Source organism: Erpetoichthys calabaricus, chromosome 8 (genome assembly GCF_900747795.2).
Source record: "Erpetoichthys calabaricus chromosome 8, fErpCal1.3, whole genome shotgun sequence".
Taxonomy (NCBI): Eukaryota; Metazoa; Chordata; class Cladistia; order Polypteriformes; family Polypteridae; genus Erpetoichthys; species Erpetoichthys calabaricus.
Genome location: NC_041401.2, coordinates 131289375 through 131315171, shown reverse-complemented (window position 1 = coordinate 131315171; position 25797 = coordinate 131289375). Strand labels below are relative to the sequence as shown.

Sequence of the window (25797 nt, the reverse complement as noted above, 5' to 3'; positions counted from 1 at the left end):
TACACCTCCAAGACCTGTGGCCTGGAAAATTTACTGAGATGAATCTAAATATCAAGCCGTACCTCTAACAAAGTACACTTTTCCCCACAATCGACGGTGTAAATATAAACTCACAAAAGCAGATATGTAAAATTATACTGATTAAATGTATTAAATGAAACAACAAGACAAATGCAAAAATAGAAAGAAACATATAAATATAAATATCCCTCCACCACATCAACAACGAGACACCACCATATATAAATACAACAAAACCCTCCCTTGCCCCTGTAACATATAACAAACAACACGAATAACAAAAAATGAATGATATACGGAATGATTGTGAACTTGAGTCCGGTTATAAAAACTGTCCTGAATACGGATGACTGAACTAGAGAAAAATGTGTTGTTTGATTTTCCTGGCAAATGGAGCGACCTCACCGTGATTCCTCAGCGTATGTTGGATGACAAATCGACCCCGGGGTCTCAGCAGATGAAGGATGAAAGACAGTCCGGCAAAATGAAAAACAAACTGGTGCAAAGCCGCGATGTTAAAAAACAGCAAGTAAGTTGATACATGGTTGAAAACAAATGGTCTCCTTTCTCATCTCCTCTCCTTCTCTCTCCTCTCTGATTACTTAAATAGTCCTGTGACGGCTGTAATTCATTAATAATGAATAGGTGTTTTCCAGGTTTGAGGCTGTGGTCTTCTTCCATCACGCATTTACTGATACACACACATAAACAGCAAACAGGATAATGGAAACGAGACGCACTCAGTACTGACATTTTACAACACTAACTATGTAGCCCCGCTACAAAGTGTTCCCCGACCCAGTTGTTAATCGCTACACGCTTCTTAAGCTGACTTCCTCTGCACTAAGAGGAGGCGCAGGCAGCGATCACCACACAGAATACATTCACTTAATGATATTCCTGCTCTCTGAACATTTAGAATGCTAAGATAAATACTTGATATCATTTTCATGATGAAATTCATTAAAGCAGGTATTAAACATGCACGGTAGTGCTGCTTCCTCGCAGCAAGGGGTTCCCAGGTGTATGTTCAGTGTAGAGACCTTTATGGCAGGTGTGATGAGGCTCCAAAAAACTGGATGTATGAATGGGTATCGCACAGGTTTAAATGAAATATTGTGTAAATGTTGGGTTCGTGATCTGGTGGTCTGAGACATGAACACAGAATTCAATGGATGTTCTTCTGAGCGGGCTTTCTTTATTGCATGCCTGTCTGACGTACCAAACCCCCAGTTCCTATCCTTCCTTTTTCTTTCTCCACATAGCCAATCACCACACGATAAACGTCTTTGTGAAATTAAAACTAGTTATAAACTTAGACCACAGAGTGTTCAGAAATCTTCGTTATACAGTAATCCCTTGCTATATCGCGCTTCGCCTTTCACGGCTTCACTCCATCGCGGATTTTATATGTAAGCATATTTAAATATATATCGCAGATTTTTCGCTGCTTCGCGGGTTTCTGCGGACAATACGTCTTTTAATTTCTGGTACATGCTTCCTCAGTTGGTTTGCCCAGTTGATTTCATACAAGGGACGCTATTGGCAGATGGCTGAGAAGCTACCCAGCTTACATTTCTCTTTCTCTTGCGCTGACTTTCTCTGATCCTGAAGTAGGGGGATTGAGCAGGGGGGCTGTTCGCACACCTAGACGATACGGACGCTAGTCTAAAAATGCTGAAAGATTATCTTCACGTTGCTATCTTTTGTGCAGCTGCTTCCTGAAACGACATGCTGCACCGTGCTTCGCATACTTAAAAGCTCGAAGGGCACGTATTGATTTTTGCTTGCTTGTTTTTCTCTGTCTGTCTCTCTCTTTCTGTGCTCTTGACGGAGGGGGTGTGAGCTGCCGCCTTCAACAGCTTTGTGCCACGGTGCTTCGCATACTTAAAAGCCAAACAGCCCTATTGATTTTCCTCTGCCTTTATGACAGTCTCTGCTCCTGACTCCTTTGAAGAGGAAGATATGTTTGCATTCTTTTAATTGTGAGACGGAACTGTCATCTCTGTCTTGTCATGGAGCACAGTTTAAACTTTTGAAAAAGAGACAAATGTTTGTTTGCAGTGTTTGAATAATGTTCCTGTCTCTCTACAACCTCCTGTGTTTCTGCGCAAATCTGTGACCCAAGCATGGCAATATAAAAATAACCATATAAACATATGGTTTCTACTTCGCGGATTTTCTTATTTCGCGGGTGGCTCTGGAATGCAACCCCCGCGATGGAGGAGGGATTACTGTATATGTTTAATTATGCCATCCAGTCAGGGTTGCGCCCATCCCAGCAAGCATTGTGTGCGAGACAGGAGCAAATCCTGAACAGGGCTCCAACACATCGCAGGGTGAATATGAGCAATACATACACTAGCTGGGTCAATATAGCATAACAAAACCCTACATCCTACATGACTTTGAAAGAAAACTGAAACACACCGAGTAAACCCTCCAGAAAAACATGCAACTTCAAGGCAGGGAACACCCGGGACCCCCTTGCTGCGAGGCAGCAGTGCAACCTCCATGCCACCGTGCCCCCACATGATTAATACATGCTTTAATGCATTTCATCATGAAAATGTTATCAAGTATTTATCTTAGCATTCTAAATGTTCAGGGAGCAGGAATATCATGAAATTAATGTATTCTGTGTGCTGATCGCTGCCTGCGCCTCCTCTTAGTGCAAGAGGAAGTCAGTTTAACACTAGAATTACCAGAGCCTACGAAAAAACTCGTATATCCGGCCCACCTTAAATCGCTTCTTAAATCCGTTCCGCCAGCATCCTTTGTCCTCTAAATGTGCTGATAAAAGACAAGCTGCCAGCAGCCGGCTATTCCATCCCCCCACCGACTTAGAACGTGAGCGAAGTTTTCCCAGCTCCCGCCTTGATTGATTATGTGGGAGTGAAGTGGAGTTTTACAGTGGAAATAAGAGATCATTATTCTAAAGTAATCTGTGTAAACACAGTCACTAGATATATAAATAAACAGGGAAGCCACGTGTACTGAAAGAAAAAAAGAACAACATGTGCGTTGTCCCTGCTGCACTGAATAAGCGCAGGTGCGGGGGAGGGGTGATGTTAGAGCGCCTGCGCTTATTAAGTGCAGCAGGGACAACGCACATGTTGTTCTTTTTTTCTTTCAGTACACGTGGCTTCCCTGTTTATATATCTAGTGACTTCTCTGCCTGTCTGTCTCTCTATTACGCAGTGCTCTGTCTGTCTGTGTGTTATGGATCTTAAAAATAAGTTATAAGGACAGCTGTTCCTGTTAATTGCAGTCTCAATTGTTAAAAAAATATTTGAAAAGGAGCATCCCACATGAAAATATAACGATCTCAGTAACTGACAGTGCATACCAATGTATAAATTTTATGTCCGTTTGAGGTTTAAAAGAAAAGAAAAAAAAGCAACACTTCATCCCCAGCAGGGAATCGAACTCAGGTCTGTGAGGCAAGGAAAAGCTGCTCTGCGCTAAGAGGCAAATCTTAGCGCGCTACGCCACAGAAGCTGTTGAATCATTCTTGAAGCTTTTGTGAAAGTGTTTATTTGATCTTTGGAACTCGGGCTTTATATATTCTATAGTTTATGCCTACTACATTTTGTAACATTTATTACAAAAATATGAAAAAGTTTCTGTTTTAACAATGTGTTTACACAGATTACTTTAGAAACGGAACACGCATTTCATGCGTGTCTTCCAAATAACGATCTATCATTTCCACTGTAAAACTGCACTTCACTCCCAGGTAAACAATCAAGGCATGAGCTGGGAAAAGTTCGCTCACGTTCTAAGTCGGTGGGGGGATGGAATAGCCGGCTGCTGGCAGCTTGTCTTTTATCAGCACATTTAGAGGACAAAGGATGCTGGCGGAGAGGTGTGAACGGATTTAAGAAGCGATTTAAGGTGGGCCGGATATACGAGTTTTTTCGTAAGCTCTGGTAATTCTAGTGTTAAGAAGCATGTAGTAATTAACATGGCTCAGGGAACACTTAACACAAAACATTTAATGTGCTACATAACTTATGACGGGGTTTGAGAAAATCTAGTAAATTAAATATTCATTTTAAGATGAAGTTTAGTTTAGGATACTTTAATGACAAATTATGAGAATAAAGTCAACATGTTAACTTTAATCTCGACATAAACGGCAAAAATAACGTAGAAATGTCGAGAATAAATTCAACATGTCATCACACTATTACACAGTACCCAGGTACATTACACAGTATTGGAAAAAAAAATAAAACAAGTACAACTTGGCTTGCAGTATTATCCAGTAGCATAGAAACAGTATTCACACATTTGAACATATTGGTCCACAACCAACCTTTTAAAATCAAAATATCTCCAGACAACAGACACGGCTCTTTTTTTCAGCAAAAGTTCTTCTGTGTCATCATGTTCAACTTTATCGTCTGCTACTGCTTCAGTTTCAGAATGTTCTCTGTCCATTTTCACTGTTCAATACCTCCACTAACGCATGTACTCCGTTGCATGTGTGTTTAGCGGTGCATCAGTGAAAAGGTCCTCCCTTAAACAGTTTCCCGCTGCTCCACATTCCAAACGTTGCTTAGGCTATTTAAATCAGTGTTGTGGTATAAGAAAAATCCATATCATAATAAAAATAAAAAACAGTTTTTGGTATGAACCGGTATACCACCCAGCACTACCGCAAAGTAATAATGTAATATAATATTCCCACAGTGCCAATCATTATCTAGCAGCCCACACTAAATCAAAAAAATGCCTAATAAAACCTCCTTATTTAGTCAGAAAAAGAAATTCTAGTTAGCATCAGGTCCTTTTGACACTACAAGTGTTGTTTTTGCCTTTTTGATTTTTCAGTTTAATCAATTTAACTTCTCTAGTTTTGACATGTGCATAATATGGTCTTGATTTCTTCTTGTCATTTAGTGCATTAATCTCTTGATTATATAAACTCAACAATTTTAGTTGTGTTTTTTTTTTTTATTTCTATCCCATCACCATTTTCTGTTTAGCAATGGCAGTTGGTGTTGGGCATGTGATTTGCATCAGTTCACGTGATGTTAGTCATGATATTTAACCTGGTAGAACTTGTTTCCACATTGTGGAATTTTTCTCAAAAAAAACAAGACTTGCTTTTTGGTTTTGACTTTGACTTTTTAGCTTTGCTTTCTAACTTTTAACCAACAATATTTGTTTTTGATAATCTGTATTTTGAATCCCTCTTGGTATTGTGATCTTTAGCTTGTTCATTGACTGTGTCTTTGTTCGCTCCAAAGGAATAAAATTACTCTTGATGACAGTGCAGAACAATTATGTCACTGCTCACATGGGTCTCACTTATACTGGTGTTACCCTACAAGAGAATCTCAAAAAAAGGACTTCAAAATAATATGCCGAGTGTTAGTGAAGATGTTATATACAGTAGTTCCTTCTGGGCCATAAGTGACAAAATCTATAATTCTCCCAAGCACTATGTACTTTAGAAACAATGAGATTCACATAGCACTCTTCTTGGTGAGTTAGAACCTGAAAACTAATACCAAGCCCCAATATGACCATTCAAATTCCACCAACCCAATCATAAAAAAACCTAAAATAGAACAATTACAGCAAATAAAAATGTATAAATGAATAATTGTTCACAAAACATCAAACCTTAATATATACACACAACCTGTTGCAAAGTTTTCCCCACGATACTTATAAAATTAAACATATATCATATTACTGGAATACAGACTTAAAAATTGAAGCAAATGGATTGCCAAGGTGGCAGGAAAGGTATTAGTGTGCCATAAGATATTAAAGTTAAGCCAAAGACTCATTTGAAAGAGACTAGTGAGCTTGCTTGCAGGTATTCACTTCTCTGATTCTATTTAAGAATATGCTGTTTTTTACTGTATACTAACTTCTTACTCATGATAAATTTTTATACCAAACAAGACCTAATGCTCAAAATGCCACATCCGCACACCAATCAAGATTCATTCATGATTTAAACATCACTCTAGGATAAGCGTTAAAAGAGTAGGTTCACTTATTTATTACAGTTGACCTACATATTGTGTTATTTTTTTAGAAATGCAGCTCATTCTTTGAACCTGTGTATATCCTCATCTTTTAGTAACCATGGCAGAAATATTAAGACAAGAGAAACAAAGTCAAAAGAACATAATACAAAAAGAAAGTATATTTTTAATTTGCTTTAAAATGCACCTTCTGCTCCTACAATTCATTTTAGTATAATTATTTATGCATACAAATAAAGCAGGAGAGAAGTCATTAAAACAGTGCAGTCATTGTTCGGTTCTTCAGTGGGGGGATGTTTAGACTGAAGATTGCCGTCCATTCAATAGGAGCGGAGGCAGGATTCATGGCACAGAGTCAATGTCACATCTGTGCTAACGGCCTTCTGATTTGATACATCTCGAAAGGCCTTAAATACCCTCGCTTTCAGCACATTCAGTGAGCTATTTGTGTTCAATACCAGGTATGGATGACTACCAACTTATCTTTTTGAATATGCTATATAAGCCATCAAAAACCCCAATATATTACATTCTTTCATTATCTGCAAACATTGTATCTGCTCTATTAAGGTCCCTGCCTGAAAGAACTGTCCTTGCTTCAGCTAAAATAAACATAATTAGGTTTATAAATCACAATATCAAACACTTATTTTTGGTTTTGGTTACACGTGTCTATTTAAAGACCCTGCAGACAATACTGCATTGACCCATAATAAATAAATCACAGTATTATGAGGCTATTACACCCACTCACTATTATCTATCTGTCCATTTTTGACTGGTATGATGTGAGGCCTAAATTTCATAATGGCTTCAGCATATTTTTTTGGATTTAGCATATTTTCTTTTATTTATGCAAAATTAACATACAGTGCATCCGGGAAGTATTCACAGCGCATCACTTTTTCCACATTTTGTTATGTTACAGCCTTATTCCAAAATGGATTAAATTCATTTTTTTCCTCAGAATTCTACACACAACACCCCATAATGACAACGTGAAAAAAGTTTACTTGAGGTTTTTGCAAATTTATTAAAAATAAAAAAACTGAGAAAGCACATGTACATAAGTATTCACAGCCTTTGCTCAGTACATTGTCGATGCACCTTTTGCAGCAATTACAGCCTCAAGTCTTTTTGAATATGATGCCACAAGCTTGGCACACCTATCCTTGGCCAGTTTCGCCCATTCCTCTTTGCAGCACCTCTCAAGCTCCATCAGGTTGGATGGGAAGCGTCAGTGCACAGCCATTTTAAGATCTCTCCAGAGATGTTTAATCGGATTCAAGTCTGGGCTCTGGCTGGGCCACTCAAGGACATTCACAGAGTTGTCCTGAAGCCACTCCTTTGATATCTTGGCTGTGTGCTTAGGGTCGTTGTCCTGCTGAAAGATGAAACGTTGCCCCAGTCTGAGGTCAAGAGCGCTCTGGAGCAGGTTTTCATCCAGGATGTCTCTGTACATTGCTGCAGTCATCTTTCCTTTATCCTGACTATTCTCCCAGTTCCTGCCGCTGAAAAACATCCCCACAGCATGATGCTGCCACCACCATGCTTCACTGTAGGGATGGTGCCAGGTTTCCTCCAAACGTGACACCTGGCATTCACACCAAAGAGTTCAGTCTTTGTCTCATCAGACCAGTGAATTTTCTTTCTCATGGTCTGAGAGTTCTTCAGGTGCCTTTTGGCAAACTCCAGGTGGGCTGCCATGTGCCTTTTACTAAGGAGTTGCTTCCGTCTGGCCACTCTACCATACAGGCCTGATTGGTGGATTGCTGCAGAGATGGTTGTCCTTCTGGAAGGTTCTCCTCTCTCCACAGAGGACCTCTGGAGCTCTGACAGAGTGACCATCGGGTTCTTGGTCACCTCCCTGACTAAGGCCCTTCTCCCCTGATCGCTCAGTTTAGATGGCCGGCCAGCTCTAGGAAGAGTCCTGATGGTTTCGAACTTCTTCCACTTACGGATAATGGAGGCCACTGTGCTCATTTGGACCTTCAAAGCAGCAGAAATTTTTCTGTAACCTTCCCCAGATTTGTGCCTCGAGACAATCCTGTCTCGGAGGTCTACAGACAATTCCTTTAACTTCATGCTTGGTTTGTGCTCTGACATGAACTGTCAACTGTGGGACCATATATAGACAGGTGTGTGCCTTTCCAAATCATGTCCAACCAACTGAATTTATCACAGGTGGACTCCAATTAAGCTGCAGAGACATCTCAAGGATGATCAGGGGAAACTGGATGCACCTCAGCTCAATTTCGAGCTTCATGGCAAAGGCTGTGAATACTTATGTACATGTGCTTTCTCAATTTTTTTATTTTTAATAAATTTGCAAAAATCTCAAGTAAACATTTTTCACGTTGTCATTATGGGGTGTTGTGTGTAGAATTCTGAAGAAAAAAATGAATTTAATCCATTTTGGAATAAGGCTGTAACATAACAAAATGTGGAAAAAGTAATGCGCTGTGAATACTTTCCGGATGCACTGTATTTGACTAAATCTCAAGGAATATTCTGGAACAGAGAAAACAGAAAAGCAGTGAATGTAAGTAATACTGCTTGAGAATTTAGAGGAAGTCAATAGCTGAGGTTGATTTGGTTGACAAACTGAAGTCATACATAATTCTTTTACTTTAATTCTTATACAGCTCTTCTTCATTACTGAAACAGGCTAAAATATAAGCATGTACAGTACAAAAAAGGATGATACATAGTTAAAGATATGTTTATAGACTTTAGCTAAAATGTAATATAAATCATTCTAACGGAAGATGTAAATAATATATGACTCAACAATTGAAAATCTTTAGGCAACAGTATTTCTGGAGAAAATAAAACATTCTTGGTATAGGATCCTTCGGTATAAGCAAACCCAAAGCAGACTGACCTAGTACATCTTGTGCTCGGTAGATAGCTAAAGTATAATTTGATGGTCTGCTGCTTACTGCCACTCACATAAACTTAGTAATTTAGTTTCTATGTTATTTAGTTGGAGTCTTTTATAATCAGTACTAGTATGCATAACCAGTTCATCTCAAGCTTAATGCAGACAATTTTATTGAAGTAATAATGAAAAAAAGTATTATAAAAGTGTTCACTTTGAGCATTGATTTTTCAGGATCAAATCTTTGTATTTTTTTACATTCTTATTACTATACTGCTCTCCCATGAAATGAAAGAAGGGTAATTTGATTGCATTTTTGGAAATAATACAGGCAAACAGAAGCATGATAATAAAGCAGAGACTGCTATAAAAATGATGTCCAACCCCCTTCAAAATCATAAGTATTAAGAGCTAACTAAGCAGAAATATCCTGTCTTTGAGAACCCACTTGTTGAAAATTGCTTATTAAGACCACACAATTGTTTGAATATCTATGAAATGTTACATGTCTACAGAAGTATTTATAAAATAAATGTGTTTATTTTTCATGCAAGGTAAATCATTTTATGTTACAGGACTTTGAGGTTGGAAAATCCTATAAAAAGAAAATCCTACTGACTAATGTGTCCTACTCAATCAATTTTTGCAAGCTACTAGGCATTAGTGAACATCTTCAAGACTTCATTTCTGTCCAGTAAGTGTCATTTGCTTTTTAAAATTTTAGTAGAAACTTTTGTTTTATAGTGGCTATTTTGAACCAATGTTTAATCAATATATATTTTATTTACTATCATTGACTGTATGTACATACAATAACATATCTGCAATATATTATCATACTAAACATAAAATTGTAGTATATGTAGAACCAAGAAAAAAGTATTCACAGACACTAGGAGGAGCTTTTAAAAGGCCTGAGACCAATAATAATTTAAATATTTTATATGATAAAGCGGTACAAACTGACCTACAGCCTGATATCCCTAGAGTTGAAAGCATAAACATGTAAAAATTTAACCAAAATTAAGTCTCGACCAATAAATGACAAAACTAAAAAATGTTAAGATTTTGAATGTTTATTAATGTAAAACCTGTTTATAAGATTAAAAGCAGTTGGAATGAAGGTGTATTTGAACTGATTACTTTTTATTCTTTTAAACATAAACCTATAGCCTGATGGCAGCAACTGAATTTATAAATATAGTGGGTGAGTTCTATCTGACAGGATGTACTCTTTTTTTCAGCAGTACTTTCTTGTTATATGGGTCTATCAGATTTGAATAATGGGACTTTGTCATTTTGCTTATTTTACTCAATTTTGCAGTTTGATTTCTTCTGTCTTTGTTGCTAACAATGAGATTTCCAAATCAAACCAGCAGAACACAAGTGTGATGGGAATTGAAGATAGATAGACACATTATTAATCCCAAGGGGAAGTTCACATACTCCAGCAGCAGCATATACTGATAAAGAAAATATTAAATTAAAGAGTAATAACAATGCAGGTATACAGACAGACAATAACTTTGAATAATGTTAACGTTTACCCCCCTGGGTGGTATTGAAGAGTCGCATAGTGTGGGGGAGGAATGATCTCCTCAGTCTGTCAATGGAGCAGGAAAGTGACAGCAGTCTGTCGCTGAAGCTGCTCCTCTGTCTGGAGATGATACTGTTTAGTGGATCTTTTATTGACATAGAGTGCAAGTCCACCTCCTTTCTGCTTTCCGCAGGTATTTGCGTCTCTGTCCGCTCTAACTGTGCTAAACCCGGGTAGCTACACGTTAGCATCTGGGATGTTAGTTGTTAGCCACGTTTCACTAAAACACAACAAACTGCATTATCTGCATTCTTGGGTAAGATTGAAAGTAAGATTTATAAAATATTGATTTAATGTTAGAATTCAAGCTAAAAAGACTCCGCTTGTTCACACAGCAGAGGTGTTGACTCTTTGCAGACTGCTTCAGTGTGTTGATTGAAAGTTAGTTTTGAGTCTGTGCTTGTTCCAAGATATTTATAGCTTTCAATTTCTATGGTCTGCCTTTTGATGATTTTTTTGTTATGATCAAATGACTTTTATTGTAAAATCAATTAGTTATTTAGTTTTTGTAACATTAAGTTGTCAGAAAAACTTGCATTTCTTCCATGTGGACCATGACTTTTATCATTCTCATTAAGTAGGCTCACAATCACATCAACCAATTTTAAGGTAAAACTATTTTCAAATTATTACAACAACCATTTGTGCATATAATAATATAATAATAATACAGAAGTAAAAGAGCACACCCTTGAGGAGATCCTGTTGATGTCAGGCAATGTTTTACTTTGAGCATTTCAATTTTGTTTGTTAAATGGAATCAGCCACCCATCACCACCATACCAAGTTAATGTACAAATTGAAACCTTTAATGTCTTCCAAGAAGGTGGGTCTGGATGGTATTAACAAGCAGATGAATAGTTTCAATTGAATTCAGTATATTACGCAGTTTATCACTTTTCACTGTGTACTGTTTATAGGTAAAATACAGTTACAAATTTTACAAATTACTTAATGCACACACCTTATCACACAGTTAAGCAAAGCACTTCCAAACTCCTTGATATGAAAGGGTCCTAGTAATACAAATCCTTTCATCATTGGAGTCCAAGGCTCCCAGTACATTTGATATCTTTCCCATGAGCAGGAAAACATCTTAGGAGTTTATGCAGTAGCACCAAGGGTGAGAGCAGGATACCGAGAAGAGAAACAAAATGGAAAAGGGTTAGTAACAGCTTATAGTTATTTTATTGCTTATGCATTTATCAAAAGACTGACGAACAAAAATGCATTAAGCACAATCAGTATATGCTAGACCAAAGCAGTGAATCTTCGGCCTGGGTTTAAAAGCTAAGTCCAAAAGGGCATTTCTTTTAAAAACTGACAGATCATTCTACAGCTTTGAAGTTCTTTAACTAAAGGCTTGATTTCCCATTGTTGTTTAATTAATCCTTGGAATCTGTAGTAGACTGGGAATTGGAGACTTTTACGCAAGTTCTGGTTTGTATGTAATAATGAGTTCAGTTGGGTAAGTAATGCCAAAAATTATTAATTATGTAAGAAGAATTATGAAATAGGTGCTTAGCTTAACTTGAATGAAGACTTAAGAACAGGAATTATTTTCTAGTTCCAGTAAAGATTCTTAAAGATTTTTACTGCGGCATTTTGAATTAACTGAAGTCTGCATACAGAGCAACTTAGGAATAACACATTGTGGAAGAAATGTAATGTACAATATCAATTAAGAAATAAAAATTTTTATATTGCAAGTGAACAGTTATAAACCTTTATACTAACTGTTACACAATATTTAACATTCATATTTTTATATAACTCATGACACACCTCATGCTATGTGATTGGTTTGCACATTTGAAAAAAGTAAGATACCTAAATGCTAAATCCACATATCCTGTTTTATCTGACCCACTCATAAATGATGAGTTACCACAAAGTAGCAGATCGCATAAAAAAAAAAATCTTAATTTTTTGTAGTATCATTTACTTACATACAGGGAGACTCCAGCACTGTCACTGTCACTTTTAAAGCACCAGTGCTCAAAACCAAAGCTGTCAATCATAAACTCTACATCACTGATACAGTTGTCTCTGTAGTCACATTGAAATCAGCTTGTAATTCATCCAGTTTATTATGTAAAATGTGCACATTTGATAAGATTATGGTTGGAAGAGGAATGTGGTGAGATAGCTTTGCTTTTTCTGCCTCATCTGAATACCTTTGCATATTCCTTGATTAAAGGAAGATTAGTTTTGGGGTACAGTAACTCGGCTGGTACTTTCCCTGTAGAACACATTGTACACTGCAATTAGAATTCTACACTGTACTGAATCCTCCAATCCATATTACTAACCGAGAATGGTAAACCGGATGGCATGGACGCAGGTACACGACGATGGGACCATGAGACGTACTGCGCAGGCGCGTACAGCGCACGTCTCATAAACCGCAAGCGAAGTCGTATCCACTGCGCACGAAGGAGTCATGGCCCAAAAACGAAAGAGCTCAACGGACATGAATGAGAAATGAAGCAACAGCGCGCCCATAGCTAACGACTAATGACACAGCCACACAAAAAAGAGGATTCTGCGCTGCAGCCCAGAATCAAATGGAAGAGTCTACGGAGGCCCCACAGGTCCACACACCGCCATATTGTGAGTGGCGCTACTGCGGAGTGAAGGCGCAGGCGTCACCGCCATATTGTGAGTGGCACTACTGCGGAGTGAAGTTAGGAATAATGTGTTGCTTGGGATTGTACAAACCGCTGACGCTTTACACCAAATTCAAACACAATACAGCTCAACGATACAAACACGAGCCCACCTAGATAAGATCAATGAACGCAGGTGCCTACAACGCGCGTCTGAAACCGTGGAAGCAAAGCAGGCATGGGTTCAAAACGAACGAGCTCGACTGACGGATATACAAACACGCGCCCGCATGGATACAATCAATGAACACAGGCGCCTACAATGCGCGTCTGAAATGCCGCGGGCACAGCTCCAAAATGAACGAGCTCGACTAATGTATTTCAGGATACCCAACGCTGGGGGTAGGCGAGCGTAGCGAGCAGGGGGTGGAGCCCCCTTGTGTAGAATATAAACCACATCCATATGACAGGGGCTGAAGTGAAAAAAAATTAGTAGTTAAAATAACTAAAAGTAAGCACTCTATAACAACTTTGCTAATAACTGTCTTCCTTTATCGACCATGATTAAAAATTAAGCACAATAAATATATAGTACTTACAAACTTAGACAAAGATTGAAACAAACAGACCTTCTGTTGCTTACAGCTTGAGTAGATCCTTTCAGAAAGCTCACCACCAGCATTACAAGACTGCGGGACAGCAAGACAAAAGTGTGATAAGTGTGAATGATAATCTTATTCTTTTTCTTTTTTTGACTGCTCCCAATAGGGGTCGCCACAACGGATCATCAATATTCAGTGTCTAAATTTACATTTTGATTGAGGAAATGTAAACGTGCCAGGAAGAAGTGAAATACCAAATTGTTTAACGTGTATTTTTTATTTACAGTTTATTAAATAGGACAACAAAGTTTAAAATAATATTAACATTTAATTTTCTCCAGTAAAAACTAAATAAATCTTTTCTAGAGTAGATTTCATGAATGTCAGTTCTAAAAATAAACCCAGTTTCACACATCAAAATGCTTTTTATAGAAAGTCACATTGTTCTTATACTATTCCGTGAGTGTACCTACCAAGTGATTTGGTCTTGGTAGGACAAAAGCATGTCTTTTAATTTTTCAGTGATTTGTAAATCTATAGTGTAATAACAGATAACGCTTCATTCCACTTAATAACTCCATGTACAGCTTTAAGAAATATGCATGGTCATTTGCTTACTTTTTGTCATGTCTTAGCCAGGGGTTCCTCTTCTGGCTATGGTTCAAATCTTTTTGTTAATTTTTGATTCTTTTGCTTACATTAATTGGTTGTATTCTTTTTCATTTTGTTGATATATTAATGCCTTGGTTCTGTCCCATATTTTTGTGGGTGGTCCCCACAGAGGTGTAGCCACCTGCCAATCACCACCAGGGACTGCTCTCCACCCTGTAAAGAGTTCTGTATTTTTTCCTGTGCCATATGCTTATTGTGACATATTGGAAATTTTTAACCTTTTGCTCTGTTTTTGACTTTGCCTTGGAATTCTGTATTTGGACTGAGTTCACTTTAGATTGCCTTTCCTTTTCAGGCAACTCCTTTTTGTGTTCCACAGAGCTTCTTGTAATACAGAGCATTTTTGTTAAAATTAAATTTGTTATTTTTCAAAGATACAAGATACAAAGATACCAAAGGCCCTTTTTGTTTCTAGTTGGGGTTTTAATTGTAAATCCCTCCCTAGAGAGCAATTTTGTGATTTTGTATTTAAGTGATTTATGTGCTATTGGTATTCCCAGTTCCTGACACTTTTCACATTAAAAGATATTTTATTCCCAAATTGTATATTATAATTTACTTTGAATGTGATTATTGTTTTATTCTTTATTATAGGTTTACTCCACCAGGACCAATGTCAGCAGGAATGACCTGTGATCTTGTAGTCATATTTAAACCAAAGGTTAGAACCCTAGTAAACTTACTATGTATACTATGTAAAGCTTGTGATTTATGAGAATTACATTGCAGGTAAATAAAGTGATGTACAAATCAGAAAGTACAAAAGTAAACAGTGGTACTTTAATTTGATCTATGCCTGGTTCACTGATCACTCACTCCTCTGTGTGGCTACCAGCAGCTCTGTCTCCTCTCCATCACACTGGTTCGAACAAACCCCAATGCTGCCTTCTCTCTCATGGTTTTCTCTCTTCATTCAGACTTACCCCTGTTCTTCTTCTTCTTCTGGATTTTTAATATTGGTTGGCAGACCACCGTAAATGGTGCATTACTGCCACTTACTGAACTGTCGTGTGGAGCAGAGACTCAGGAATTATACTGTACCAATGGGGGTTCAATGGGAGAGAGTTTTCAGGGGTGTGTTGGGAGCGTGGGAAAACTCAAATAATATCAAAATCTCCAACACTTTTTAAAAATTCAAATAAGCATTTTGATGCATTACATTGCCAATACTTTCTTAATATACTTTATGTATTACTAACCACCTGTCCCAAAGATTACACCTTTTCAAAAAGATGTTCTGTTTGTTCCTCATATCCAGTACGTTCCAGCAATATATGCTTTAAGATTTAAGGATAACTGCATTTTCTGCATATCCTTGTATCATGTGTATTTATTCAAAACAATAAACACTTTAAACCTGTGTGTCCAAGACATAATAATAATGACTTCCTGGTCTTTCCCACCACCTTCTGAATTTTGTATAAATGCCTTCGTTACTTGTCTTTATCCCAGCTCTGTTGCCAAACTGATTTAGCTGATGAATTTTATTAAGGTTTTTGCTTCCCATTTATGCAACGTCACTGCTACATTTACATTCTTAATACTGAGTAACTGCTTAGCCAAGCTGTCAACTACCTCATTTCCCAAAATCCATATTACTAACCGAGAATTTTAAACCGGAAGGCATGGATGCAGGTACATGGCGATGGGACCATGAGGCATAGTGCGCAGGCGCCAAAAGCGAGCATCTCATAAACCGCAAGCGCGAAAACGAAGGAGTCACGGCCCAAAAACGAAAGAGCTCAACTAACGTGAATGAGAAATGAAGCAACAACGCGCCCATCGCTAACGACTAACGACACAGCCACACAAAAAAGCGGATTCTGCGCTGCATCCCAGAGTCAAACGGAAGAGGCTACGGAGGCCCCTCAGGTACACAAAGATAGTACGGAAGGCGCGTGAAAGTACGAAAGGCGCATGCGCCTACAACGCGCTTCTGAACTAAACGGCCACACTACACAGCGTGGTCCACGCGCTTCTAACACACCTACGGAGGCCCCACAGGTCCACAAAGATAGTACGGAAGGCGCGTGAAAGTAACCCAGAATGGTAAACCACAAGCCCACCTGCATAGAATCAATGAATGCAGGTGCCTACAACGAACTCTCTGTATTAAACGTACGGCATCCTCACACGTCCAAACCATATAGCATATGTAAATTACATTACAGTGATGCATCATTAACAGTACAACTACAGAAAACGCTCAGTATTAACAGTATAACAGTAAGTGCAATTATCCATATTACTAACGGTGAACAACGGATAACTAATGGAGTCACGGTCACGGCTCCAAAACGATCCAGTTCGACTAACGGAGCTACAAACACGAGCCCGCATGGATAAAGAAATTAAACGTAGGCGCCTACAACGCGCGTCTGAAACCGCGGAAGCAAAACTGTCTCGGCTCCAAAACCAAACAGCTCGACTAACGGAGCTACAAAAACGCGCCAGCATGGACAAATACATTGAACATAGGCGCCTACAACGCGCATCTGAACCTGCGGAAGCAAAGCCGGCACGGGTTCAAAACGAAAGAAAAAGATTCAGCATATTGAGACTCCAAATATTTCAAATATTGTTTTTACATAAGTTCTGAAATAAAAGTGAAACTAATGAAATAGCAACATTTCAAAGAAAAAAAAATCTTAAAATTTTGTATCCGGAAAACCAAACATGGGGATTGGCGAGCGAAGCGAGCAGGGGGCGAAGCCCCCTAGTACCTACATAAGCAGGAAACCACATGAAATGAACAGCTGAGTCAAAAGATGTTGCTGTATCTGGCCTACAATTAGAATTTCCCGATTTAATACTTGATAAAAAAGATAATGAATCAGAAGAAATCAGTACATGCTGTCATTGCACCTCTTCTCTTCTACCCATTCCAGTCTTTTCCTAATGTTCATTTGAAACATAGGGACATACACTGAAGCCCCTGTATGACTAGTCACTGGTTCTTTCACACCATCTGTACATTTTTGTAAGAAGCCATAATATTACCTTTGTACATGTTGACTAATGATTTACACAAGTGAAATACATTCAACATTCTTCTAATGTGGCTGTTACCAGATGTCTGCCATTGTTTCCCTTCACATTAATCCAGTAGACTATTGCCAATTGCAATCCACGTAAATAAAAATGTATCTTCTGCATCTCTACTAATATTGATGATATTGGAAGGACTTAATAGCACCACTACATATTCTCAAAGCCTGAGCTTGAATCTTATCAAGGGGTTTTAATACTTCCTGTGACTTCACAACCCATTTCCTGCTTGGGTTTCTTTTTATCATTTTCAAGGGATAAAGGTGTACTTGCAATCATTACATCCTCCGAAATGTTAATGATGTAATCAACTGAACTGTGTGTGTCTGCATATGAATGCACAATCAGCCGATCACCCCAATTCACACCCTGGAGATGCTCCGCCATGCTTCCACACACACCGACACTCCACAAAAGTCTGAGCGCTTATTTAATTATTTAAAACAGCACTATCAACACAGACCCAGCTATACCATAATTGTATTGAAACCACTTTTGAGCTGCCTTTTATATTATTTATATGGTTTTGGTGCTATGCATTATTAATGTGCAGTGTGTGCTATAGATGTCTGCCGGGGCTGGAAGCTGCACCCCGACAATCCTCTGTGCTCTCGACACAACCCGCTGTAGAGTTTTCTGATCAGCAGCTGTGCTGCTGAGATACCACACACAAGTACAGTGGATTAAAATACTCTCTGTGGTGCAACAGTAGTAGGTCATCAGCACCTGTTGAGGGAGGCCAGCTTTTTTTCAACATTTTTAAGAAAAACAGCTGCTGTTGTGCCTTCTTCAGCAGTAAAAAATGAGCTGAGGTAATTGGTCAAAGTGACATTACTGTGGGAGAGACGGGGCTGCCTTTGTGGTCAGTAATAGCTCTAATGCATTTCCATATGCTCCTGGTAACCATGCTGTAAAATGATCTTTCACATGTTTCCTGTAGCTATTTTGCTGTTTTTTATACCTTTTTTTCAGGTTTGATCTGGCAACACTGTAGGCCAGGGCTATTCAATTGCCGGCCCGCGGGCCACATGCGGCCCAGAATCAACCTCCGAGTGGCCCAGCCCGTGGTTCCGCCCATAGATAATAAATTAATATATATTATTCATAAATTGTTATTTAATATAATTTAATATAATATATATATATATATATTATATTAATATAAATATATAGTAAATTAATATAAATATAAAGTATTTATTATGTCTATGGTCCCGCCAAAAACCCGCATTCCTACGTAAATTACGTAGCCTGCAACACGCAAACAATGCAGAGCGTGCCAGTAGTAGCTTAGATTACTATCAATATGTCTTTCTCAACACTGAAACGTAAAATTGCCAATGAAAACCGTAAGTTTAACCCTGCCTGGACTGACAAATACTTGTTTATTTTACCGCCACATCCAAACGCCAAACCGATGTGTTTAATTTGTATTGGAGTATTTAAAGATTACAATGTGCGGAGGCATCATGTTGAGAAACACCACACTTTTCGCACCAATTTTCCAGAGGGATCTCAAGAGAGGGCTGCAAAAGTGCAGAGTTTGATTGCATCTTACAACTGGAGCAGTACTACCATGGTGCGGTCATTCACAGCCCAAGAGAGAGCTACTGCAGCATCCCTTCGTGTTTCCTGGATACTGGCAAAAAAGAAAAGGCCATTCACAGACTCTGAAACTGTGAAGGACTGTATGCTGGCTGTCGTGGATGAGGTGATAAATGACGATAAAATTAAAATGAGCATGGTATCTGCTATAAAAAACGTACCCCTGTCAGATACTTCAAACATTCGTAGGGTTGAAATTCTTGCTGCAGATGTGTATGAAACGCTGTTAGGAGACCTGATGAAAGCTGATACTATGTCTATAGCAGTAGATGAGTCCACAGACAAAACTGATACTGCTCAGTTGTGCATATATGTCCGTTTTTTTGATGGCAAATGCTTCCGAGAGGAGCTGCCCGGCCTACTGCCGTTAGAAGGACACACAACTGGCGATATAGTCTTTGGGAAAATTTCCGCCTTTTTTAAAGACAGTGGTCTGGATATGAAGCGTGTGTGCATGCTTGTGACAGATGGGGCTCCGTCCATGACAGGGAAAGTGAATGGTTTGGCAGCACGTTGGTCCGCTGTTGCACCTCAGTTGATCTCCTTACACTGCATTGTGCATCAGGCGGTGTTGTGCGCAAAACTAAGCGGGCGCTCAAAACAACAATGGACAGCGTTATGGCTATAATTAATTTTATTCGCTCCACATCAAGCCTCCAACACCGCTTATTCCGCATGCTGCTGTCAGAAATGTCTGCTGAGCACCACGACCTTCTTTTGCATAATGACGTGAGGTGGCTGTCCAAAGGCAAAGCACTGGAGCGTTTCTGCGGTCTCAGAGAAGAGATCATAACTTTCCTCCACGGCAGCAAGCAAAAAAAGGCAGAAACGCACTTGAGTCGCATACTGGACGACAACTTCATGGCCGATGCCTGCTTTCTGAGCGACATATTCAAACACCTGAACGATCTCAATTTGGGACTACAAGGCAGAGACAAAACTGTCATCGACCTTGTGGAACAGATGCGCGCATTCCAAGATAAACTGGACCTACTCCGCAAATGCATCTCATCCCCCGCACAAATCACGGATGTGATGACAGATTGAATTGCGATGTTGAAAAATAACTTTGCTGGTCGATTGGATGGACTTCATCTGCCCACAGAGTTGGCCGTTTTTGTCAGAGACCCGTTCACTGTTGCAATAGAAGGGGACTTATCCGCTAGAGCTAAGAAACTGGTCCCTTCCATTGACGAGGGGAAATTCACACTCGAACTTGTTGACATGCAGTCATCTGTAACCATGGCACAGGAGCTTTCCACTAACGGGCCTGCAATGTTTTGGACTGATGTCAACGCACATCAGTTCCCTAACTTTAAGAAAGTAGCAATCGTCATGCTCAGTATGTTTGGATCAACATATACATGTGAGTCAAGTTTTTCACACATGAACTCCATAAAAAGCAACTCTCGTTGCTCCCTGACTGACCATACTCTCCACCAATGCCTTCAAATTGCATTGACAACTTACGAGCCTAAAGTCACTGCTCTCGTTCAAAACAAATAATGTCACTTCTCCCACTAAGTCAGCAGGGTAACTGTAGCCTACAATACATCAATATAATGTGGGATGCGTAACAGAGGCATGCCTAATCACACATGGTGATTTAAAATATGTTCCCTCAGTGTTGTTATAGTTGTGAATACTGTGCACTTTTTATTTTATGCACTTTGAGATGTTCCTGGGTCAAATGTGTGCAAGTTGTTTATTTTGTTTCAAAAGGAAACAATGTTATTTCTAATAGCCTACTACTGTGCACTATTTTGTTTTATGCACTTTGTGATCAGATAGGTCAGATATGTAGCCTAGGTCAGTTTTTTTTCTTTTGTAAGTGGAAAAAATAGGGGCTACCTCAGATTCTGTTAATTCAGCTCTTTTTGTATGCACCTTTTGCTCTGCAAACTGACCAAAGTTAAAAGAGAAACAACGAATAAGCCTTATGTTTTTCAATAAATTTGTTTGTGTTGGTTTTAAAATTTGTCATTACGAGCTGCTTTGCCGCTAAAATGACTGGCCCAGCTAACCTTCTTGGTTTGACAATCTGGCCCAACTGAATTTGTAATTGAATAGCCCTGCTGTAGGCTATGGGTTCCGAAGATTTAAATCTATTTTTACATGCTTTTAAAAGGTGTTTCACCTCTTTGTTCCAAAGTTATTGTAGTTTTGTCTTTTTATATTAGTTTTTATTTCTATATTATTTTTGATCTTATTTGGAAATTCAGTTTAGCTATAGTTTTCCTCATCATATATTTTTAGTTTTAATTTAGTTTTCATTTCACAGACACATTTCTATTTTATTTTAATGTACAGTGATCCCTCGCTATATCGCGCTTCGCCTTTCGCGGCTTCACTCCATCGCGGATTTTATATGTAAGCATATTTAAATATATATCGCGGATTTTTCGCTGCTTCGCGGGTTTCTGCGGACAATAGGTCTTTTAATTTCTGGTACATGCTTCCTCAGTTGGTTTGCCCAGTTGATTTCATTGGCAGATGGCTGAGAAGCTATCCAGCTTACTTTCTCTCTTCCTCTCTCTCTCTCTCTCTCTTGCGCTGACGTAGGGGGGTGTGAGCAGGGGGGCTGTATGCAGCTGCTTCCTGAAGGACAGGCTGCACGGAGCTTTGCATACTTAAAAGCTCAAAGGGCACGTATTGATTTTCTGTGGCTCTCTCTCTCTCTCTTCCTGCTCCTGACAGAGGGGGTGTGAGCTGCCGCCTTCAACAGCTTTGTACCGGCGGTGCTTCGCATACTTAAAAGCCAAAAAGCCCTATTGATTTTTTTTTTGACTGCTTGCTTTGCACTCCTTTGAAAAGGAAGATATGTTTGCATTCTTTTAATTGTGAGACAGAACTGTCATCTCTGTCTTGTCAAGGAGCACAGTTTAAACTTTTGAAAAAGAGACAAATGTTTGTTTGCAGTGTTTGAATAACGTTCCTGTCTCTCTACAACCTCCTGTGTTTCTGCGCAAATCTGTGACCCAAGCATGACAATATAAAAATAACCATATAAACATATGGTTTCTACTTCGCGGATTTTCCTATTTCGCGGGTGGCTCTGGAACGCAACCCCCGCGATGGAGGAGGGATTACTGTATATTAATTTCAGTTTTAGTAATTATGGTATGGTTAAAGAGCTACTGTGGATTTTAGTTTTGTGTCATATTCAGACAGAACTGTACACTTAATGGCTTTGGATATAATATGAGTTTAAAAGCTTACTACACTACATGGTTTACTTTCTGGTTTTGTTTTTGTCTGTTAAAAACAAGCATAAACAAAACCAGATACTGAATATAAACACTTTTGTACAATTTTATATTTTTTAAAACAATTTCTGTGTCATTTGTACAGACTTTTGGCATGTTTCATACCTTCCTTTTCTTGTTCGGAATGGCCCAATTTGTGATGAAATTTAGGTGAATTTTAAGGTTTGAGGGTTTTTACTCTAAATGTCTACAGCACATGTCATATCCTACACCAAGATAATGTGCTTACAATTAATACCTTCAATACTGCATTCAAAAATCTTCCATGCTGGGCTTTTTTATTTGCTTCTAGTCATTTTGATCTCTAATTCCATCTCGGACACATACAATTTATAGGCAGAATTTTGCCACTTGCAGGCCTGAAAAAATATCAAAAATCAGAAAATATTTTTTACTGTATTCTGACAGGTGTGATCATGATGAAAATCATGGTGTCTTAGGAAGAACTGGGCTCTTAGGCTTGAATCAGTGTGCAGAACCCACCTAGCTGTATTGAGGGAACCAAATATATGAACTGTATAATGTGTGAAAGCTGATGGACAAATATCAAATAAACACTTTCACAAAATGTGCAAGTACAATACGACAGGTTCCTTGGTGCTGTGGTTAGAACTGCCGACGTATAATCCAAAGGTCGTGAGTTTCGAAACCAGCTCCCCGGCTAATTTACTGTTTTGAGTATTGAGCTGCTCATATTGTTAATATTATACAATAAAAACATACATTTGATTTGAGTCTGTAAATTTATAGTACTTGTAAAAATTAGCTTTTTTTTTTTTCGCATTTATTCTCTCTGTCACGATCACGATACAACACCCGCCCCCCGCCCCACATCTGACGCGGTTACTTTTTATCTGAAACTGGGAATAACTGTAGATGTGAGTGGTGTTTTGAAACAATGCAATTGGAAATTCTCTGATCTGGAGGGATAAAAGCTGACACACAAACGCTGGTGCATCTGTCTTCTTCCTATCTCATTGTAACTTGATTTTTTTTATTCAGTTTTATTGAGTGTTCCTGCTCATGCTGAATTAGTATACATCTTATGGTCCATGATGTCAAAGCCGTACTGACAAAAAAACAGAGACATAGGTATATATGATATTTGGAATAACCCATTTTATGACCTGTATAGTACATTTGGGAAAACATTGTGGCACTGATGCAACATCATTCATATTATTCATATTCATTTGCATGCCTTCTTGTGCTTGTAATCAGTGACAGTGGTTTTTTTTTGGTTTTTTTCGATCTTGCCCATGCAGTCTCCACTTTTTGGTGCATAGTACTGTTTCTTTTGTACTCCAGGATATACAGAGGAAAGAATAGTACAGAGTTCGGTTCCGCACTATATGCAATCATCAGATTCAAATGTTAACAGTTCCCACACACTCAAGGACCATCCTTTCTACGTTTACGACATGTATACCTGTTGCAATGTACACAGTTCTCTCTGTGCTGTGGTTCCTATTACACAGAAGTGGTGCCTGACACTGACTGACTGAGTTTGCTTTCCTGGGGGAAGCGGCAGTCTTGGAACAGAAGCTTGTCTATTTTGCACCCTCTTATGCTTTATCCATCACCTTTTCTTGTAAGAAGCGACAACGAAGTTCTTCTGCTAGGTGAGCAAAGAACACTCTTCTTTTCTCAGTGGCCCCCTATTTCCTACTGTACATGCCTTGTACAGTACATGTGGGTTGATCGCCGCCAAGTTAAGCGTGTTATAGCACAAGCAACTGGCCACCTGCGTGCTCCTGCTTACGCCTTCTGGTGCACGATGTCAACGCAGCACCGGGCAAAAAAGAAAGAGACAGATATATGTGACATTACGAAGAAATCATTTTATGACCTGAATAGTACCAATCAGAAAACATTGTCACACTAATGAAATATTGATTTGATCGGATATTTGATATGTCTATGATTCATAGCCATCAGCCAGGTTTTTATAATAGCTAGTGACTGTTAATTTACCTGTGATGCTCATTAATCTTACTTAAATTGTCATTGTTTTTCTTTTAGATTAATGAAGATATGTTTGGAGAAGTCAATTTTTTGGCACAGACAGGTGCATTTACTGTTCCTGTAAAATGTACCGTAAAGAAATGCGAGGTAGGTTTTGAAATGTTATATTGGACTTTGTTTGACAATGTTATAGCTGTGTAGGTGGATCGGGGAGTTAGTAGAATGTCGGGGGGGGGGGGGGGGGGGGATACACAAGCTTTATGTCATATTCTGTAATTTCTATAAACTATATTGTAACGCTTATGTTGGTTGACACTTCTTCTATGAAAGGTGCAACTCGTACAACACTTTTTTTAATTTGTTTTATTCATTATGCTTTTTTTTCCTATTCCTTTATTTATTTTTAAACTTGTCATCAATAAATATAATGATAATATAATAACTGTCATATTATGTAGAATATAGGTTTGATAGCAATAAAAACTTGTTAGAATCATTAGTATGGTCCGTAAAACAAAAAATAGACTTGCACATACAGCATGTGTAAGCAGTCTTTAAATTGAAGCCAATGTCAAATAAATTTGTTTTTCAGTATATACAACTGACACGTGCTTTGTGTGTCCCAGAAAGGACTTTTTTTCATGGTGCTGTGTGTAAATATTTATGTATAGTTGTTTCAATTTTAAATTTATTTGAAAAAAAATAACAAACTATTTGAGTTATTTCTAAAGATTTTTCTGTTTTCATAAAATTTGAAGAGGATCTCTTTTCAAAGGATTTTTAAAAATAATGTTTATTTTTCTTTAATGATATTTTGCTGCTTTTCAAATAATCATGCAAGTGTCTTTACACATTATTGATTACTGCCTTTTCAAACATATTGTTCAATCTGACATTTATAACAAAAATGAATATCCAAAGTGATCATAAAACAGCTTACATTTGGGCAATAAACTGCAATAAACTCCAAACAGTAAGAACTCGTATTTCACAGACTGTTTTATGTGATTTTAAAAGGCACCAATACTTCAGGTAAGCAGGTGATGAATGTCACTGGCACTTAAAGAAAACCCAACATACTGTAAGTCCCTGCGCATATTTAAAGGAAATCTTTCATAGGGCATATACTATATTACGGTTGTAGTTAACTATACAATACTGTGCAAACGTTTCAGCCCACTACTATTGTAAATGCTATAATTGTTACTGTGCTCTTTTTCACTGTAAACTTTTATCTCTCATGTATAGGCACCTCTTAATTATTCACTTTCATCTTATTTTTGTCCAGTTATGTGTAAAATAATAACAGGAGATTGAAAGCATTGTTTTGATGACAAAACCACAGAAAACTTTACCTTTTCAAAGTTAGAGAACACCTATGCAAAGTTATTTAGGACCTTGCAGGATCGTACATGTTTCAGACTATTTCAGTACACCCTGAAATATTAGCTAGAATTACATAAATATTAATTAAATGTTGCACTGACTCCTATAATTGCTAAGGCGTCACTAAGCAAGGC

At 38.3% G+C, this 25797-nt stretch overlaps 1 protein-coding gene across 1 annotated transcript in view; it reads left to right on the top strand.

The window, feature by feature from the left end:
• cfap74 (cilia and flagella associated protein 74) overlaps window positions 1-25797 on the top strand; it is a 525252-nt gene that overhangs the window by 203064 nt on the left and 296391 nt on the right. The window contains exons 14-16 of the mRNA XM_051931357.1: window positions 9489-9607; window positions 14988-15054; window positions 24335-24424. Of these exons, the coding sequence (XP_051787317.1) occupies window positions 9489-9607; window positions 14988-15054; window positions 24335-24424 (276 nt within the window). The remainder of the gene's footprint in view (window positions 1-9488; window positions 9608-14987; window positions 15055-24334; window positions 24425-25797) is intronic.